The sequence below is a fragment of the Haemorhous mexicanus genome, chromosome 6, assembly GCF_027477595.1.
Source record: "Haemorhous mexicanus isolate bHaeMex1 chromosome 6, bHaeMex1.pri, whole genome shotgun sequence".
Classification (NCBI taxonomy): Eukaryota; Metazoa; Chordata; class Aves; order Passeriformes; family Fringillidae; genus Haemorhous; species Haemorhous mexicanus.
This window is the reverse complement of record NC_082346.1, coordinates 26,316,745-26,338,473: the sequence shown is the minus strand read 5'-3', so window position 1 is coordinate 26,338,473 and position 21,729 is coordinate 26,316,745. Positions and strand designations below refer to the sequence as shown.

The window sequence follows — 21,729 nt, the reverse complement described above, 5'->3', positions numbered from 1 at the left end:
CCTAAAACCACTGTTGAGAATACACTCATGCAGAAGGATCAGTACACATAGCTGGGCTGCACTCACTTGGATGAATTCATGGACCAACACAATCTAGTCCTCAACAAAACCTATAGGCATCCTGAAGACTTTAAGGAAAAAGAAGATTCTAGACATTTCTTGAATCCTACCATAACACTAGGGTGTGTTAAAACCCTCCTGCTCCCCATAACCACTATCACACAAAAGAATAGCAATATGTGAAATGAATACTAGAAAGAGTAACTCCTGAGCAAATATCTAAGGGGGAAGTTGATGCCCTTAATCCTCTAAAACAAAGGTTTGGTTATTCTCTTCCACTAAATGTCCTTCCTGATTCCACTGTCTGCTAGAATTGTTCAGCAACTTCACAATGCAACAGGAAAGCTATCCAGAACTACTTAGAAGGCATAAGTTAGTATAGCCCATGTGACAAAGGTAGCAACTTGGTACATTATGGATGTTTCCAAGTCTGAATGGAATTGTCCCAGAGCTCTGTAGTAATTCACAGTGCAAAGACAAGACAGGAAGATACTTGACCAGAAAATACTTTCACCTAAGTTAGTGTAAGCACACAGATCTGCACAAGTTGGCAAGCATATAAGACAGCCTACAGCTCCCATTCTCTGGGAACAACAGAAACTCTAGGCTGAAGTCCCTGAAGCAATTCAAAAGAGACTTTACTACCTACTACCATCAGGATGGAAACTTAATTAGCTATTAAGCAGCAAGGCAGCAGGTCAAACCTGTGTTCTCACAGTTCTCCTCATCACTGTTGTCAGAGCAGTCATCTTCCCCATCACAACGCCAGGACAGACGGACGCAGCGTCCTGACTTACAGCGGAACTGGTCAGCTGTGCACATAGATGTAGCTGAGGGCCCAAAAAAAGGAACATCAAACGAGCAAGAAGGATCAGAAGAGACCCAATTCCAAAGCTAACTGTCCCAAACACTCTTTTGCATCCACAGAAACAGAACGTTTCCTCCAGTTCCCAGCACTTACTGCAGTTCCTCTCATCTGACTGGTCATCACAGTCGAAGTCGCCATCACACCTCCAGCCAGCATTAATGCACAAGCCACTGTTGCACATGAACTCTCCAGAGCGACAAGGCTGGTGAGATGCTGCAGAGATGATAAAACACAAAAAGAGCAAACTCAGACCAATGTAACAATCCCCAGAGCTCCTCAGTTTCACCATTACCCTCCATTATTAAGGAACTTGGTCCTGAGTAGATTTCTTCTGGAAACTGTAGTAATTCTTGTAAGCAGAAGTGTACGAACTACACAGTTCTCATCACTATTCTCACTTTCCAGAGTTAAACAAAACCCCTAATAATGAAGGAGCCAGCTTATCTGTGAACAATTAGATTGCCATCTACATTGTAACCCCTTCTCCAGCCAATGCAAAATGCATTTAGGTTTGCAACCCCGATTCTTGGACAAGGACATCACCCTGGGCTAACTTACAGCAGTCAGATTCATCAGACCAGTCCCCACAGTCATCATCACCATCACAGTGGTAGATGTCCAAGATGCAGCGTCCATATGCACACTGGAACTCCTCCAAGCTGCAGGTGGCAGCTGGAACATCCGATGCTAACAAGGGAATCAAAGAAAAAATATGTGAGGTGACAAGGCACAGCCTAGTTTAGAGGCAACCTTCTCAGCCCCATAATGGATTGGCAAGTATTCATTGCTGCTTATCTCTGCATGATTTGTATTACAGAGAGGAATGCTGGTTTTGCTTCATTGAAAAGCAGGTTAAATTCATATGTAAAGACTCGTGCAGACGATCCAGTAAATACAATTTTGAAAAAAGTTACATAGGATATTAGGCTATAAACATGGAACTTTTCAAAAGCCATTAAATTCTAGAGAAGCAAAAAGATATGAAGGAAGAATTGATGGGAAAGCCTCAAAATGGATCCAAGAGTGTCACCTTCCATCTTGTGCTTGAAGCACTATGTCTTAGTGCCAAAAATGTGTTAAAATTGTTTAATAAATCTGAAAAAAGGTAGATTGAAAAACAGAAAAAAAAGAAACCTTAGGGATAGCTTTATATTAAGGACTGAGGCATGTCAGAATGCAAGGTTAAACTAGGGAATGATTCCTTTAAAATTTTAACAAAAATAAGCACTTAAAGACCAAAGGAAGCAAACAAGCAGCAGGGTGTCCAGGCCAGCACCTGACCTTTGAGGATTTCCCCCTCCCTCTCCTCTCAAGCTCTGACCAAAACAACCATGTCTATTCAGTAAGGAGCACTGCCAGAGAGATGACCCCGGGCAAAGCCAAACAATCTAATGGTCAAGGATTTGCCTACTGCTCTCTGTTCAACAGTACACTAAGTGGGAAGGCATGAAAAATATTTTGAGTCCCTCACAACAGAATCTGACACCTCTTCTCATACTATTTGGAGAATGCTCTGTACATTTCAGATATACAAGTCTCCCAACTGAGGAGTTCTGAATATAAATCTATTAAACAAAAAGGAAAAGAAAGACTGAAAAGAAAGAGTAGTCTAGGAAGTGAAATTCACCTGCCTGTTCATCTTGAAGAAATGGGCACAGCCTGAAGGCATGAGCTAAGAGCTTTAATTCAGTGAGTGTCAGTGGCTGGATATGAAAATGTGTGTTAATGTGTTCCCCACCAAAAGAGCCTGAGTGTTTCAGTTTCCTTGAGAAAATTAAATCAGTGATTTAAATTATCATGCTGTGTGATTCAATTATAACACACACATCCCCAAGAGAAACAAAAAGAAAATAAAAAACCCAGACAAAAAAGAAGTGTGTAATCCCACCTTGTCCCAGACGAATGACAAACACGACTGTAGAGAAGAAAAAGATGACAACCACATGGATGAAGATAAAAGAACAGGAGGTAGCCAAACTGAACTTCTTAGCAAGTTACTTAAAATGTCTTATAGAGACAACTGCCAACTAGGACTGAAATAGCATTTCAGCTCAGAGAAGCAGGGACAGCACTTCTGGGTGCCCCTGCACTCCCACAGGAGGAAACATTGGAACATCTCTCTTCCCTTCCTGAGGGTCTATTCATGGCCTTCGGTGAAGTGACAGGCAAGGGAACAAGAAAGGCAGAGAGCGAAAGAGGCTGGCTTCCTCTTAGAGTCCTTTCCTGGCTTAGAAATGTTTGCAGCCCCTGGCTTTCTGCCAAGTCTCATTATCTGGAAAGATAAAAGACAACTCCCCATGCATCCACTCCCCCTGCCCTTCAGGAGCTGGCGGCCCTCATCCCCCTCCCAGAGCCTTTTGAAGTTTCCTGCTATCTAGAACAAATTCTGCAAAATGCCTTTGAGAGCAGGGAGGGGGAAGGGACCACTGCAAGTTCCAGAGACATGGACAGTGCTCACAGACTCAGGAGAGAGGCAGTGTGGGTTAGAAAGGGACACAAACTCCTGTCCCACTTGCTACAAGCCTGTGAAGGTGAAGAAGGAAACAACTGCTGTGGATTCTCATGCATCAACACCACCCTCTTCCTTCAGCATCGGTCACTTGTTGGGCAACATCCTACAAAAAGCATTTAGGTGAAGAGAGACTGGGCAGGTAGGAGGTGTCTTCAGTGTGCAGTACCTGAGGGTGGTTTCAATAAGCAGAGTACCCCTCCACTTCCAAAATTTCAGTCTGGAATCAGACAAGAGGAAAAAGAAGGGAATAGTATTCTCGCCTTCCAGCTGCCCTTCAACTCCCCCAGTTTTATAGAGAGCAATACTCAGTAAAGTATAAACCTCCTGCTCTGATTCAAGGTCACAGCTATGGGAAGAAAGAAGCAGCAAAACACAGATGAAGTATGCCTGTGAGTAAACACAAGAGAGACACCATTCTTTTGTGCCCTCTGGGACAGGCACCAGAAGGTAGCATAGTTGCCAGTACAGGCAGAACTAAGTTGTTTTTGATCTCTGCTGCAGAAAACATGCCAAACCCAAGGCAAGAGCAGGTCCAAAGGGCTATTTCCTGTGATTACAAAGAAAAGCACTTACGGCAATTCTCTTCATCTGAGCCATCCTTGCAGTCTGTGTCCCCATCACAGAACCAGTGCTCAGCTATGCAGCTGCCGTCACTGCAACGGAACTCCTTCTCTGAGCACTTTCTCATATCTGCAGAGACAGCAATGCAAACAAAGCCTTGGCTTTTCTCAGAGTACCAAGGAAAACACCACAACATCCTCCTGAAGCTCCTAGGGCACCCACAAACAAGACTGCTCATTAAACTATACATACCCATATCAGGCAGGGCCCGAGCAAAACCATCATTGTTCACTGAACTGACAGAGAGTGCTGGATTCAACAGGAATCCAAGGGGAATTCACAATGCCATGTCAAGGAATGAAAGGTCTCAAGTGATTTTTTTTTGCCTGGCAGGTAAGCCACAGAACCCAAGATCCTAAGCAGCCAACCCTTGGAATGGAATATCCCACAAGTTCAGCCCAGAAAAGCCAGCTGGGAGCCTTAGCCGTGTTCTGGGAATCCTAGAATTGCACAGGCAGGACTCTGCACAACTCCTCTTAAAGTACTGTGAGGGCAGTATTTACATTTACTCACCACACTGCTCATCACTGTTGTCCCCACAGTCATTGTCACCATCACAGTGCCACAGGCTGCGAATGCAGTATCCATTCTGACATGAGAACTCATCTTCCTCACACTCCCTTGGAGCTGCAAGAACACAACAGGGTAAGGTGAAGGCAAGGCAAGAAGATTTAGCTTGCTGGACACCAAATGAGTGACATGTTACAAGTCAAGCAACATCATCCTCCGAGGAAACAAGGATGCTGGAGAGCTGATTCTCCTAACAAATACCAGGAGAGCCACTGGGAGATTTCTTGAGTGTCTCTTTTCCACTCTGTTCACACACCAACAGTACAGCAGGCTCTAAAACTTGAGGTTTAGGTTGAAGGAAGTAGCTGGAACAGAGAGATGAAGCCACCCATCCTATGCCAGTATGTATTCTAGCACTGTCCCAAGCCAGACTCAAGATAACCCTGCACAGAAAAAAGGTAATCCAAACCTCTTTTTAAATGAGTTAATAGTCTCTATCATTATTTAACAGATAACTGCTAGCAGTGTTGTATTTCCACCTTCTTTTCACACCAATGTCAAAGCAAAGGACATGTTCACTGAAGAGGGAGAGAGAAAATTTGAACTTCCTCTTGTGAACACCTCAGTATTTGCAGCTCATTCCACTCTCCTTGCCAGTCTCCTAAGGAAGCTTGTCTGCAGACAAGTAAGGAAATGAAAAGGACTGCAAATTTAGCACCTGAGGACTCCAGTCCAACAGAAACCCTCCTATGGTTACCACTAGCCTGAATAAGCCCCCAGGAATTTCTCATGCACAGAACCTTGTCTTTCTTCTTTCATTGGTCTCTAAATCTTTTGATCACACCCTTCTCCACTGTTGTCTTAGATATGAGGGCATTTCAAACTTTTATAAGAAACAGAAAACCAAAGAGACCCAGACCTACATATCTTTTCCTTGATGAATATATTCAAATTGACTGGAAAACGGAGTTTAGTCCTGCATTCCAGAGCATCACACAGGATGTCAACCCCTGAACTTTGCTTCCCAGTTCTTTGCCCAAAAAGGCAGGCAAAGATCAGGGATATACTGATCAGAAGGTGAACAAACTTCCATGCATGCAGTGGACATGGAATACTTTACAGTCAAAAGCTTTATTTCTACATTTCTTCAGATGGGGTTCCTCCAACAGAGTCACTCTGGAGCACCATGCACACAACTCTGTGTAGGCAGAATCCTTACAGCACCTCCCTCTCCTCAAGGAGCCCTGTTTGAAGGGACAGGATGTTGGTGACAGGCCAGCCCTGCAGAAAAGTCAGACACTGGAACCTGAGGCCACAGGAAGTCAGCCAGACAGGCAGTTCAGTAGGATTTGGCAGGGGTTAGGTGTTTCCACTAACAGGGGAGGGCATGAAGAGCCCAACTCAGGGAAGTGCTTCATGGGACATTAACTAGCAGGGCTGCAGGGCATAAACGGTTCTACAGCTGGATGGAGAAGCATCCCCTCCCCCAAGACAGGCAGCTGAACAGCAAGCCAGGTGCCAAGGCAGCAGGGCTTACAGGTACACACCTCTGTCATGGGCAGAATATAGCTTATTACAAGCCAGTAGTCCAACTCAGTGGATAGAACCTTACATTCCTGTAATAAAAAGGGTCAACTTTCGCCAGTCACAGCAGGCAGGCACTGCACCCACCCTCTTCCCCTAGACACGTGACTTACGGCAGTCCTGCTCATCAGAGTCATCCTCACAGTCATTGTCTCCATCGCAGACCCACGACCGGCGGATACATTTCCCATTGTCACAGTGGAAGTCCAAGGGGGAGCATGTGGGCAGCACTGAAAGAGCAAAGAAACACCTCATGGAGCTGCAGCCAGCTTCCTTCCTGAAAACAAAGTTCCTTCCCTCCTGAGGGAGCAGAGCTAAATCTCTTAGAAACAAAAGACAAAATTTCAAGTTATTCCTTGGGGGGGGGGTGGGTCAGGGTAGGTCTGTAGCTTGGCAGTCTCTCTTCCCCAGAGAAACACTGACCTTTCCAAAATAAAGTAGCTGTTGCAATTCCCCCCATGGAGTTCCTTTTTCCTCTTTCATCCTTGAGCCTGCTGTCCTCCCATAACTGCACTTGTTTTATAACAAACAGAGTTAAACCATCAACATCTTTCCTGCATGCTTCCCACAGCAGTCTATCCTGTTTCTATCACACAGCAAGTTCCTTAGAGTGAGAACTATCAGAAGAAATGTTTTGACTTTATGAAGTAACATGCTACAGTATGTTTCAGCATGGGGGCTCTGTCAGGTTTTTTTTTTGCCTAAGAAACCTGCAAGGAGAAGCTGAGAAGCAGGAATCCACTGCAGGGGATAATTTTCTGTACCTCAGGTGTGGACAACAGAGTCCCAAGCTTGCCCAAGGTTTCTATTCAGAAAGGATGAATGAAGGGGACAGACATGGGATGATGCCTGTCTACACAGGAGTCTGTTTGCAATGGAGTGGAACCACAAATCCACAGCATCTGAAGCGGCCTGGAGCCACAAAGCTGGAATTCAAGGGGGAACATCATTCCTGTTCTTTCCCCCACAGATGAGAGGAACACTCAACTCTGAGAGGTTCATGCTTTTAAGTGCTGCCAGCTGTGGTAGGCAAGGGGCTGCACAAGACTGTTCCTGACAGGTGTGTTCTCCAAAGAACAGCATTTGCTCGGGGATGTGACACGGGTGAGAAAGGCTACTGCCTGAAACCCTTTCATCCCAGCCCAGCCTGCCGACAGCAACTCCCATCTGTCACCAGGCAGGCCGGCCCTCTTCTGCTATGCTGCTACTCCCTTTCCTGCCAACACTCTCCTGGAGGTGGGAGTGAGAGTGGAGGGAGGTGGGTAAAAAAGGAAGGTGAAGACAGCAGCCACACACAAAAGGAGGATGATTTAATAAGGAGAACAAATAGTCACATTTTCAGTTTTTCCAGCTTTTCTCTGTTTCCCCTTGGCCCAGGACTGCCATCATTGTCCTGTTAAAGAAGCATGGACTATACATACTGAATCATTCACTGCTCTCCATAGCAAGTCCTCCAACATTTTTCACCAAGGGCCTGTCCTAAAAGCCCCCCTCTCTAAGAATATATTAGGGCAGATAAATTCAGACTTTGTCTAACATCCATTTTTCTAACCACAAATTCAAATCATCTTCTCAGCTGTTCCTGTAGTGTGGCAGGCATTTTTGTATCTGAGGACATCACTGCAGATTTAATTGCCCTCAACATTCAAAGACTTTGGCATTGGCCCTTGGGAAAAGGTCCTTCCAATCATGTCTAGGCTACCCCATGCAGATATCTATCCATCTCATATCCAGCTGTATCTTCTTCTAGGCCCCAGAGGGGTATGAAGGAAAGGGAAGCACAAAAATCTGTATTTTCCCTCTACAGGTTTGACAGCATCCTGATCTTTCAATAACTGACCCTCTTCCTTATATTTCACTTTCTGTGGTTTGCTGCAGCAAAATGAAGGAGTTTCATCTTCTTCCTCAGGGCAGGTAGAAGTTGAAAACTCTCCACTTTCCAAACTCTGCTTCCAAATAAAACCAGGACATTTTTGGACTCAGACGATCAGTCCCACAGATCCCATCTCTCTCCCTCAAGAACAACTTCCAAACACTTCATGCTGAGAAAAACCTTTCCTGGCCTCAGCTGCAATTTCAGGACTAAGACCATCCTCCCAGCATATGCTTTAGCATGACTAATCACCAAAGGACTGCACAGGAGCCACCTGGAAGGGAATTTGCATGCTCAATCTCCAGGGGAGAATTCTTCAGGCTCCCAGAGGGTTAAGCCATTAGCGCTGGTTCAGAGCAGATACTATTATCCCACTGAACTGATGCATCCCTCCATGAGCTAAGGACATAAAATGAAATTCCACCCCTACAGGGAGCAGTTCAACCAATTTCATACTCCCCCAAGATATAAAAATCAAGCCTCAAGCACAGGGGAAGAGAGCAAAACACAAACTGCCATATACAAAGGAGGACCAAATTCCCTTCCCCTAGCAGAGAGCAAGTGTGTGCTAGCCCAGAAAACACTGGAGTGGGGGCAGGGTGGAATTAAATCTCCTTCTACAGGAGCTCTACTTTAAAGGAGGAAGAAAAACCACAAATCCACTTGAGACCAAAAAACCCAAACTAATGAATGAGGGCTGATGTCTCATAGAGCAGAGGAACTGCCAATGGGATCAGGGCAGGGATCCATATAAACCTGTAACCTGAATCTAATAATGGTCAGAAACAGATGCTTCAAAAGAAAATGCAAGAAATTCTGGGAGCAGCTTTCACATGGGGGCAATCTTCCTAATCCCCCTTTTCCTAGCTCCGCCCTCCCAATCCCTTCTTTCCACTAAAAAGCACACCGCTTACACAAAAACATTCCAGTTTCCTTCTATAAGTTCTAAGGACATCAGGCTCCAGTTCCACTGCACAGCCCTTTGCCCTAGGGTTGTTACGAATCAGCTCTTCTGTTGGCCATTTATCACTTCATATTTTGATGAGTTTCATTTCTATAGATTTAGAGCCAAGGCCATATCACTAGCCCACAGGGAATGTTTAATACTGTTGTAAATACATCCAAAGTGTTTGGAAATTTGAAGTTAAGAGGTAATTCAAAAGTTAGGAGGTTGCACTAAGGACATTCAAACAACCACCACCATGTCTTGTTCTGACATAATGGAGCAGCTATACAGTCTGGTAAGTGTATTGTTTTTACTCACATAGCTAACTTCAAAAGCCATAGTCACAAGGTAGGTACATGAAATACAAATGAAGCAGCAAGAACTCTTTTCACTGACAGAGGTGGAACAAGACCTCTTCATCTTGCTGGAGGACAAGCTGGATTAGCATCAAGAAGACTAGAAACTGAATCCCCATATTCTCATACCATCTTGATATTGATGTATGACCCTGGGACAGATCTGCCTCTTTTTCCCCCTTCTCCAACCTGTAAAATGAAGGATATTAATTACTTTCTGAAGCAGCTGCTAGTCCTTCATAGGCATCGCTTCCCCTGATAAGAGAGCTATCATAGATTGTAGTAAGATGCTTTCACCAGTACTCATAGCAGGATTAGGCTATGCCAACAGTAAACACAGTTAATCCTCAACCCCCCTTCTCTGCTCAATTCCAGCTTGATCTCTCCATATCAATGCAAAGAAACAATATTTCCCTAAGAGAGATGAGCAAAGACAAGTCCCAGGATGGAGTTGAAAGCAGGCAAATGCCCAGACAGACAGGTACTAACTTGCCTCCCCAGGCAGAGCCAGAGGCAGGATGGGGAGCAAACCCAAGAAAGGGGAGCCAGTGGGAAGAACTGGGCTGGGCAGCAACAGCTAAAGAGAGCACATCTGTCAACTGACAGTGAGCAATACAAAAAGGCCTTTGAACTTCCAACCATTTCCCTGAGCTCATCCCTCTGCATGGTCACACTGGACATCATCCAATGTTTCAGCAAAGCTAGGTCTATCATAAGCCTGCTATTCCTCCCCCTCTCCCAACTCCTATTACACAGGACACTCTTTTATTGCCAAGCAGAAGGAGAAGGGGGAGGGTGGGGGAAAAGAGAAGTTTATAAGGTGAAACACAGACTGAATCACGTCCCACTGTCCTTTGAACACTTTTCCCTATTGCCTGTGGCAAGCAGGTTGCTTTGTACCCAAGGACAGCAAGCAACTGGTGTTCAGAGCTCTGGAACACAGAGAGGCTTGAACAATACTGGCTGCTTAATTAGACAAACTCTCATTCATGTGAAGAATGAGAAGTCAATTTTAAACATAAATACAATTTAAAAAAAAAATCATGCTACCTACATTAGAAAAGTGCAGCCTGACCCCCAGCTATGTTCATATTCGTGCATATGTATAAACACACACATACCCACAAACAGATCTGTTTGCTGAGATCTGCAGCACAGCAGGCAAAAAGTCCAGGGACAAAAATAAAGGAGGTTATTCCACTCTCAGAAGAAAAAGGAGACATTGCATTTTACTAACAAACATTTTAGAAAATCTCGTTCCAGAATAACATAAAATGTTATTGCACTGCTGAACTGTATTTAAGCATGTTGTGGGTCAAAAGAAAAAAAAAAAAAAAAGAAGAAGTAAAGACTATCAGCATCCAATCTTTCACAGCCCTTTGATCACAAGCACTCTGCCTGAGGGGGCATTGCATTAATTCTGGTGCCTTTTAAAGGAAACATACATACTCCAGGCCCAATAACATGACAAAGTTGCAGATACAGAACTGGTGTGTTTTCAATAGAATACTGAACTGTTGACAAGAGTTCCTAGATTTTAAAACTTGAAGTTTAGAAGTAAAGCTTCACCTGAGCCTTTGCATCTGAGCTCCTGATTAAGTGAATGGCAGAAGGAAAATTATTCTTTCAAAATTTCCATTAATTTTAATAGAAGACCTATGAGATTTTTCTCCTAACCTCACCTTAAAATTTTTTCTTGTGGGGCTGATGAGCAGGTTATAGTGATAGTCCTGCCTGGCAAGGAGTAGATCCTCTACAGGGCTTGAATGAGCTGTAGCCCAACTGGAACTGTGTAGATTTCTCCATGAGATGGGAATAACAGATCACTTTCAGTAATCTTTAAGGTAAAAGAAGTAAATTTTTCTTCAGTTCCTTCAAATGGAGAAGTATTGTACAACAGTGCAAGGAGGTAAGCAAGCAAGTCTGCGTCCCAACAAGTAACAAGTAATTATGTATGATACAGATCCAAAATTCAGAGCAAGAAAGCTCTTCTAGGAAGATGGTTATGGGGACATTCTGTGTATCTTATGAGAAACAGAACTGTGTATCAGTCCTCTGGCCAAGTTTACTCAGTTGTCCTTTCACCCTTGCCACAGGAAGTAAGACTCATTCACACCATGAGGACTTCAAAGGGCGTGCAGGAGGGCAGAATGAAAACCATTCCTCTTCTTGCATGCGGCTTTCGTTAGGGACAGGCCAAAGCAGTCTCTGCTGGCACAAGGCAGGAAGGCAGCTGAACTACTCTGTGCATGTACAGTGAGGGCTTCCAAGGCAGACACTGTCAGCAAGCCAGAGAGCTGACACCAGACAAAGTCTATGGAGCTGGCATGACAGCTAGCAGGTTGCTTATTGCTATTATTACTACAGCACTCTGGCTTGTAAACATGATCCAGAGCAGGAAGCAAACATGTCACAGAATAATTGGCTTCCATCACAGCACGGCTTCAAATTTGCAAGAACAATTTCTGTCACAGGGAAGCAGAGGCAGGGCTCTCCCAAAACTAATGGAAAATACCTATGGGAGAGGCAGATGTTCCAAGGATACTGATACAAATGTAAAGTGTTTGGGGTGTGCAGAAACAGTGACAGTTGAGGAAAAATTTAGTGGAATCAACTCAGGAAGTCGTGATTTGTTTTATAGTGTGCAACACAATATTAAAATTCAAACAAAGTAAAACACACCATATTTTAAGAATTTATCTCAAAACTGAAAATATCTCTCAAAAGGAGTGTTTCCCACGTCTGCTCCTCTGCTCCTCTTTTTCACAGTTGTAACTCCACTCACTACTAAGTATCTTGCTTTTTTTTTTTTACACCACACACTGCATTTCAAGCTGTTATTCTTTAACCAAAATTACACCATTACCAATTCAAGGCTAGAAAATTGCATTAATACAGAAGTAGCAAACTCCAATCAACTACTAAAGCATATATAGAGTACTGTATAGACACAGATGCAAGACTGAATCTTGACTTGCTAAAGTAATTTTCATCTTAGCCCCCAGCTTGTTTCAGTTTCTTGCTTTATTAGGAGTCCAGTAAGTCCAATGTCTTCCCATTTTCCTCCTCTCTTCCCAAGGAAGTAGACAGAACTCATTCTTCTCATTGTACTGGCTTAGAGTACACATATGAGCATATGATAAACTGAAGAAAAGTACACTTTAAAAAGGTTGCAGATGTATTTCTCTGGAAAGTCTGGACATTCACAGGAGAAAAGAGAAAATCCTGTAACTCTAAAAATAGCTTGCAGCAGATCAGTGGAAAGGTGGGTTTCCCTGCAAACACATCTGTTCACTCTGACAATCAGAGACATCTACTTGATATTATAATTCCTGCCTGTAAAACTCAGAGCGGCATATCCATACAATTGCTGGAAAAGAATCTAAACAGCTTTAGCATCTCAGAAGACTCCATATAAAGAGGTTGCAGATTGCAGTTCATAAGTCAGAAAAAACAACTGGGCCACTTCAGCATGAAGACTAGCCCCAGTTTTTTGAGGAATTTTTAAAGTAGACCTTTAGTATATCTGGGACTTGCTGGATGACTTCAGAATAATCCAAATCTTTAGCTAAGTATTTGTATTAAAAGGAATTTTAAAATTTCAGTCAATAAATAAAATTATAAATCAATTTCAAAACAGAGAAGCTCAAAATTTCACTCCAGCCAGGAAACTTTATGCATGTCATAGACAAACAGCCAGGGAAGGAAAGAAAAATTAGTGACCCAACATGTACTGTGTGCATCACTGCTGATTCCTGAGAAGCTTAAATCAATTTAAAGTTCAAGTTGCTGTTCCAAGGGGCTCAAGCCCCACCCTTGCTCTTGCACTCATGCTGCCCTGTTTATGCTTGGCACAGTCAGCAAGCAGAGAAAAAGGAAGGTTAACCCCACAAATGAGTACAGCTTCAAAAGGCTCCTGTATGCCAAGCAGAAGAGAGGGATTTAGCAAGCAACCTGTTCTGGCAAAAAAAGTTTGGTGCTATAATAACTAAGCAAGACACGAAACAGCACAGACAATTACCACAAACCTACACTGTAGAGCTGATCTAGTTCTTACAGGCTAAGAATAGTATCATACTTGGATTCATAATGAGCAGCCACTCAGAGCAAGATATAACAGGCTTAAAGGAGTAAGTGTTCCTCGGGCTCCTCCACTGCAACCTTGTATGTGTGTGCTGAAGTCATGCACTTAAGAAATAGGGCAAAGGATGTTACAGAAATGTTAACTTTTATTTCTGCTTTTGCCTTTCCTCTAAATTGCACTTCAAGTACTGCTGGCTGTCAGCTGAAAAAGTTCTCTTTGTATCTATTCTACCAGGATGCAATATTTAAAAAGACAGCTCCTATTCTAGTCCTTCCCCCTTGAATCACTTTACTACTCTGTATAAATGGAGCAAGTTATATCCTGAATAAGATCACAGAATCATCAAGGTTGGAGAAGACCCTCAAGACCATCTAGTCCAACAGTCAACCTATAGCACCCCCAAGCCATACTCTCAAGTGCCACATCCAGACACCTCTTAGACACTTCCAGAGACCATGACTCCACCACCTCCCTGGGCAACTTATTCCAAAGCCTGACCACTCTTTCAGTGAAAAGTTATTTTCTAATGTCCCATCTGTACCATGCCTGGTACAACTCAGGGCCATTCACTCTCATACTTTCACTTGAGACACGCTAGAAGAGACCGACCCCACCTCACTACAACCTCCTCTCAGGTAGTTGTAGAGGGCAATGAGGTTGCCCTACCCTCCTTTTCTCCAGGCTAAACCCCAGTCAATAAATAAAATTATATATTATTATGTTTTCTAGACCCTTCACCAGCCCAGTTGTGCTTCTCTGGACACACATCTCTCTCTTGTAGAGAGGGGCTTGAAACCAGACACAGCACTTCAGGTGTGGCCTCACCAGTGCCAAGCACAGGGAGACAATCACTGCCCTGGTCCTGCTGGACACACTAGTGCTGATACAGGCCAGGATGCCATTGGCCTTCTTGGTCACCTGGACACATACACTGGATCATGTTCAGCTGCTTTTGACCAGCATCCCCAGGTCCTTTTCTGCTGTGCAGCTTTCCAGCCCGTAGAGCTGTCTGGGGTTGTTGTGATCCATGGGCAGGATCTGACACTTCACCTTGTTGAACCTCGCACAACTGGTCTCAGCCCACTGACCCAGCCTTTTCCTCATCTTCAACATTCACAAAATTTTAAAAAATTTTTAAGAAAAAAAAATTTAAGAAACAAGAACTCAGAAGGAAAGAAATTTTCATGAAGCTGGGTTGACATCTCCCACATTTAAGGAAGAAGAGATTATTTAAGACAATACTTAAAAGATTAGGGAAGCTCCTTTCCATACAGTAATCAACAACAGAAATCAGGAAAGATTAGAGAAAGATCCAGCAGAGGAAGATAAATTTCTCTCTCATGCCCACTGACAGGAGCCTTAAATTTTCAGCTTTAGGGCAACTTTTAGGAAAGGAGTGTCATGACACCAGGCCTTTTTTTCTGCTCTTCATTCTACCATGCTCTGTGGAATACAAAGAGACAAGGTAAAAAAGGAACTTCCTTGTGTTTCCATGGAAAGAGGCTTTCTCTACTCACCTCTGTCATGCTACACACATTCAGAATGACATTTCTCAACAGGTCTCACCTAGATGGGCTCAGCTACACAGGTGCCAACACTATGCAGATACACGGTATCTGCAAGGTAATGTCTCTCAGCAGATCCCAAAACCAATGAATTTCAGTGCTTGCCTTTCCCTCCCATCACAGGGCAGCAAGGACAGAAACTAGAATGTTACTTAAGTGGGCAGACACCCTCAATACGCCTCTTCAAACTGTTTATTTTCCATTCCTATTCACAGCAAAATCTTATAATTTAACTCAGAGATAGTGCTTTTGCAAGGGTGGAAAAATGAGAGATACTCTTTTCTGTCCCTCCTCTCCCTCTAACATATTTATGTCCAAGCATCACCTAAAACCAGCTGCAAAAAAAGCCGAAGTTGGGCTTCCACTGTGTTTTATATCATTGGACAATGGCTTTGTTCACCTCAGAGTCAGTCAAAAGTACAAGTCACCTACAAACAAAAACATTTGTCACACAAATGGTAGGATGCGCCTGTAAAACAGGGCAGCACCTGCAGAGAAAAAGATATTCAATTTTCCCAAACACAAGTCTAGGATGGTATTCTTACTGCAGCCATCTTCATCACTGTGGTCCCCACAGTCATTGTCTCCATCGCATTGCCACTGAGCAGGGATGCAGGTGCATTCACCAAAAGCACTGACAGCACAGGTAAAATGATTACGTCCACAGGAGCACTCAGTGCTACTTGTAACACCTGTAAAGGAAATAAAAAAGAGAGAAAAATGTTTTGAAGAGATCCCATCTATTTTAGAATAAACATTAAATACAAAGTGACATCAATTTTTCTCTGTGTACACACAGAAAGTATGTACACACTACTGTGTAAGAACACATCCTTGACTGCAAAGGAAAATATTCACCTCACATGCTGAAAAATTGGAGATCAATTACTATGCACAGCTTCTTGGAAAGGGGCTCTTTGAAGGCAACAGCAAAGTGCAATCTGCCAAAAAGAGACTTGGGAATCAGCTGAAAAATAACTCAGCACTAATCACAAACATTCAAGGAATGCCAGGTATCAGAACACCCCTTTTATTTTACAAAGTCAGTCCTCTCCTAGACCACAGCACTGCTGCTGCTCTTCACTTAGTTCTGACACCACAACACAAGGGAAAACTCTCTGAAGTAGAATCCTTGCTATTTGAAGGGTCTTCTCCAAACCCTAAACTTTTTAGATTAAAACCTTTAGCATGTCACTATTTTAGACATTTCAGACTCCAGTCAGAGTGGAAAAAAATACCTTTTATTATTTACCTGTAAACATTAAACTGTTACACTAGGCTGTGCATAACTGACATTAATAAGAGCAAGAGGATTTTCAGCTTTACAAACTGACCAAAAGAAAATGCAGTCCAAATGATAATATATAACCTGATGAGAATATTTTTTCCAGCCCTAAAGTTAGCCTAAGGACTTCCCAGCCCTCCTTTCCCACCTTCAGAACAATACTCTAACACAACTCTTGACTCTCACCCCTGTGCAAATGCAACTATTTAGGACACTATTATCCCACACTTCCTCTTAAGAAAATCTCTGCCTTGAGAAAGAACAGGCTGTAACACCCCCCACCCCCAAAAGGAAAAGGTCATGCCTGAACTTCTGTCTGACGTTATCTAGACAATCTATATAATCAATATCACTGTTAAACAAATGATTATCAATCATCAACTCCCTTAAGCTAGTCTGGTTGGATTTTTTTGCATGGTTCCTTCTTTCTGCGATTCAAATAAACCCAAAGCTCTTAGATTAAACAACAGATCATAAGGAAAGAATTACAGAGAAATACCTGCCCCAAGTGGTAATTACATACATACTGAACTATTTTCAGCCTTTTTGATTTCATTGATCTCACTCATACATGTGATTAACCATAACCTGCACTAATTAAGCAAAAAGAAAAAGCAAGCCTCATACTTTCATTATTTTTCATTCTAATTGAGAAAAGGAATAACTGCAAAATTGATGTAATATTTCTGCAACTCTTTCAACAGCAGAATTCCTTCCAGTGAAGACATCCACTTGTGCCAGTAAAGCAAAGATTTAACTTCAGAGAGAATGCACTTCCTTGAAAAAGGATTACATTATGTTTCTTCTGCACAAAACTGGCTGAAGAGCTTTCTGCTGGCCTCAGCTGCCTGCTTGCAAATGCTACACTGCAGGTTGCAAGGCCTTAACTACAAACTATTTTCCAAGCTGAACTGCACCCAACAAATTGGTTGTGGGATTTCTGTTCAGTCTGTCATGGGCGTGAAAATCTTTTATTCTTTCACTCATGGCCACTACAAGTTACCTTTGAAAGGTTTAGTAGAATACATACATCTCAAGGTGCTACTGCATACAACAGAAATGCAGCCATCATCTGGTGTAACAAGGGATAAAGGCTAAAAGAACAGGAAGTGAATAAGGAATGCAAGAGGCCAGGCAATCAGATCTTTGGAGGACTTACCAGGTATGGCCAGGGCAACGGCTGGCTCAAAAGGACAGCAAGTGGGTGATGTAGCCAGAAGGCAAAAAAAGCAACAGACATGGCTAAGGAAAAGCAATTTATCATCTAAGCAGTATTTCAGACTAGGAGAAATTCAGAACAACCACAACCACACACAAAAATCAAACAGGTCTGTCTCTTCAAAGCAACAAGACAGAAAATTCAGGACAAACTATCTTCTGCTGTTGTAGGTGCTACAACCTTTTAAAAAGGCAGAACTAGTTGTACATTGTAACCTAAGTAGCTGCTGTTTAAACTACCTTTTCCAAAGCAATTTTCTACCATTATCCTCAAAAGCACCCCAAAACACATCCCAGCTACTTTAAACCCCGATACCCCTTCCTGTTGGAGTACACAAGATCACTGTCATTTAGCTTGGCAAAGATCTCCACGGTCACCAAATCCAACCATGAATCCAACACTGCCAGGTCCACCATTAAACCACATCTCTAAGTGCCACATCCACATGCCTTTTATATACCTCCAGGAATGGAGACTCCACCATTCCCTGGGCAGCCTGTCCTCCACTGCTGACAACCCTTTTGGTGAAAAAATTTTCCCTAATATCCAAGCTAAACCTCCTCAGACACAACTTGAGACCATTTCTGCTCATCCTATCACTTTTTACCTGGGAAAATAGACACCTACCTCCCTACAACCTCCTTCCAGGTAGTTGTGGAGAGCGATAGGGTCTCCCTGAGCCTCATTTTCTCCAGGCTAAACAACCTTAACTCCTTCAGCCCCTCCTCTGAAGACTTGCTCTCTTTAATCCTTTCACCAGCTTTTCTGGCCTTCCCCATGAGCAGCATGCAGACTGCTCTGCAACAGCAATGAAAGAATTAGTGCAGCTGTCCCAGTCTGCAAACTGTAACTTAATCTGCTGTATTGTCAAACACACAGTGCTCTTCAAAGTTGTTACTAATATTACATATAAGCACACACATACTAAATCTGTTCTTCTCACCTCATTAAAGTTGCTATGTTCCATCATCTCTGCTCTGTGATTTTACCCTGCTACTGAAACTGGTGGAAGCTGAAGGACACACTATGACCCAGGTATCAACACTCTCTCATTTGCACTAGCTGGTGTCTGCAGTGCCATTATGTAAGCATACTTTGCTCAACTATTTCAAATTACAACCAGTGCAGATCTAATGGTTTGTGATTTGTGACCCTTAGGAGAACTAGCCTTCTAGTAATTTATAAATCATGATCTACCCTGGTTTTGCACTGTCAATTAATGCACATGATTGCTGGGAAAGCACACTGATTTCAAGCTATGAACAGCTCCAGAAGGAAATCCTGGATGGCTAGTCTTTCCCAGCTGAAAGAACAAGGTGAATGAAAGCTGGCCCACCTGAAGGCAGCAGGAATTTTCTCAATCATTTCACTGTGCATAGCATTTCACTTTTGGTGTCTCATAAATATTTCCCAGCACTCAGAGCTCCAGTGACACTACCCTGTAACTGTATCTGTAACAGTAGAGGGTCAGGAAGGATAAAGATGAGAAGCATGTTTTTTCCAACTCCAAGCGGAAATGGTGCACTTGGTGTGAGAAGCTTTAGCAGGAGATCTACTCTCTTACCTCAAACTCTCATTAAACACTGGGAGTGTGAGACAGAAGGCTGACCAAACACACATATAAAGCTCCAGTGTCACGTTTCAATCCCAGTTACTCAGTGGGCCAGGAACAGGACGGAAATCAGTGCTTGCTGTTCAGGCAACTGGACCAACAATCAAAGGGGACATATCTAATTGCACTTGTACACATTATTCTGGAGCAGGAACAACGAGAGGCACGTCTGGGCTTAGTAACGACAAATATTTTTCCCAAAACTTTACATCACGTTGCAGGCTTGGACATTTTACTGACTCAGTATTCAAAAATATTTTCACTTATGTAGGAGGAAAAACCCTGACATATTTTAGCAATGCAATATATACAAAATGCCACAAAAAAGCTAAAGAGAGATACTACCACATGCTGAGCTGATATCACTCAATTTTCATGGCCTCTCCTGATCCCTCATGTGACCAAAAAAAAACTTGCTACTCTCACTTGCCCATGGGTACAAACAACTAAAAAATTATCTTCGCTGTCTGTCGTTTGGCTCCCTCCAGATGCACAGCAGCAGGATCCAGTAACCAAACAGTTTTCTAGCAAAGTATACAAACAACCTCTGGATTTTAAAAACAGTAAGTCAGTCTAAACACAGCCCTCATACTTAACATCTGCCATCACCTTCAATTTAGCATGGTATGTTGTTTCTTCAGATTGCTTCCAAATATCTTCCACATCTTCATATATATCCGATAAATGAAATGTCTCCTAAGGAAGGGTGAGTTGCCCCCACCTCTCTTAAAACAAGTTAGGATTTATGTACTTTTATGTCTAAAGTTGGCAAAGCAGTTTTATAATTTGAAAATAGCTGAAAAGCAGAAGTCAATTAACATCCTATTATTCCTGCCTTTTTTTTTTTGGGGGGGGGGTGAGGACAGGGCTGCTTAAACAATAGGTTCTTACTCTGCTTCCTTCACCTCCCAGCAACTCTTCATCAAGTCAAACAATATAGTCCCATAAAGCAAAACCTAATAATATACACAGTTTCATTTTGCTGATAAAGTCATTTGCAGCCCTCAGAGCTGTTACAGAGCAATCCATTATTTGCCACAGATTCATAAAGATATTGACATTACAAAGAAAACTTAAGTAGACAGGAAAACTACCAAACTGGGGTCTGTAGTTGTTGCTTTGACAGAAACAGCAGATTTCTAGTGGAGAGTGAAAACATGGTTTTGTTTAAGTCTTAATGGCATGCTTTATTCCAAAAAGAAAGATTCTAACCCATTCCCTCTTCAATAAAAATAATGACACATGGCAGCTCTTAACACTATTTTGCAGCAATTCAACCTTTGACAGGCTGTTTATACAACATGGAATCATGCAACAGCCCGATTTGGAAGGGACCTCAAAAGATCACCTGGCCCAACCTTTTGTGGAGATTGGAGACTGGATGAGACTATCCAGCACCCTGTACAGCTGCACCTTGAGAACCTCCAGTGATGGGGACTCTGTCATGTCTCTGGGGAGGTAATGGGGAGGTAGCATGGTTGTTCTCACTGTAAAAACCATCTTTTGTTGAGATCAACACATTCCTGTCAGTCTGTAGTAGCATTCTAGCACTATCAGAATTTTATCATATTCATATATGGATGAAGTTTCCTCAATGAACAACTGCAAAACAATCTGGCTTTAATGGTCAATGCCATGCTGCCAATGCCACGCTGCTTTAATGGTCAATGCCATGCTGCCTTTCCAAATCTTCTTTTATCCAGGTATCAAGAACCAGCTACATAAAAGAGACTCCCACTCCACACTACCCTGTTGATTTTATCTTTTCCCTTTGATCCTAACACAGAACCTCTTACTGTTATTTTTAAAATCAGCAGTAGGAAGTTCACAGCCATCAGTTTGTTTGCACCACCCTCCAGATCTTCATGTACCTGTAACATTGGACAGCACAGCTAAAACCATGGCTAAGTAAGTGTTTCTATGCTGCAAGGAAAACAGCACCAATAGCTTTAGAAAAGCCAGAACTACAAACACATTTGGCATTATTTACAGTTGCAGACTGTTCAGCTCAGAATCAGAAACCTCTGGAAAGAACAATCAATCATTCTCTTGGTCCAGCACTGAGTAACATACAGATCTGGGTTTCTCCCGCTCCATGGACAGGGATCTAATTCTGGCCTAGGGAAGACCTTCAATGGCAGGTAGAGATCTTTCTGCAAACCTCATGATTACAAGAGACGCAACCAGAAATATAAAAATACAGTATTTTATAATTTTAATTCTACCACAGAAAAATGTTGTGAGGACAGAAGGTATAAGTGGATATTGAAGGAGGGTGAAAATACAGGACACATTTGACACTTAGAGATACAAAGAGGAAAAAAAGAAATCCAGGACTGTGTAAATGAAATGGAATATGATTAATGGCATTAAAGGTGAAAGGAGAGAACTGAAGTCCTAATAGTGATGGGTATAAGGGTGTAGGGTTTTTTCCAGAGAAAGCATGGAAGGGTATCCCCAGATGCATTTTTGAACAAATCTGGAATAAGCATCAGAATATTTTGCCCTGCCTTCAAGAGATGCACTGAATTTCTTTCTTCTGTATTTTAAGAACTCATGAGCATCTGATTGTTTACTTGGGGTTAAAATTAGTGAATTCTGTAGCACGGCCTTTAATAGCCTTCTTAACACCTT

The 21,729-nt window shown here is 42.7% G+C and overlaps 1 protein-coding gene across 5 annotated transcripts in view; it reads right to left on the bottom strand.

The window, feature by feature from the left end:
• Positions 1-21,729, bottom strand: part of LRP4 (LDL receptor related protein 4) — an 81,611-nt gene that overhangs the window by 25,700 nt on the left and 34,182 nt on the right. For 3 of the 5 annotated variants that reach the window (XM_059849381.1, XM_059849382.1, XM_059849386.1), the window contains exons 2-9: positions 15,525-15,671; positions 9,460-9,519; positions 6,269-6,385; positions 4,575-4,688; positions 4,014-4,130; positions 1,487-1,615; positions 1,022-1,141; positions 765-890 (exon numbers count right to left, since the gene is read on the bottom strand). In XM_059849381.1, the coding sequence (XP_059705364.1) occupies positions 765-890; positions 1,022-1,141; positions 1,487-1,615; positions 4,014-4,130; positions 4,575-4,688; positions 6,269-6,385; positions 9,460-9,519; positions 15,525-15,671 (930 nt within the window). The remainder of the gene's footprint in view (positions 1-764; positions 891-1,021; positions 1,142-1,486; positions 1,616-4,013; positions 4,131-4,574; positions 4,689-6,268; positions 6,386-9,459; positions 9,520-15,524; positions 15,672-21,729) is intronic. The other 2 variants (XM_059849384.1, XM_059849385.1) reach the window with 1 other exon arrangement.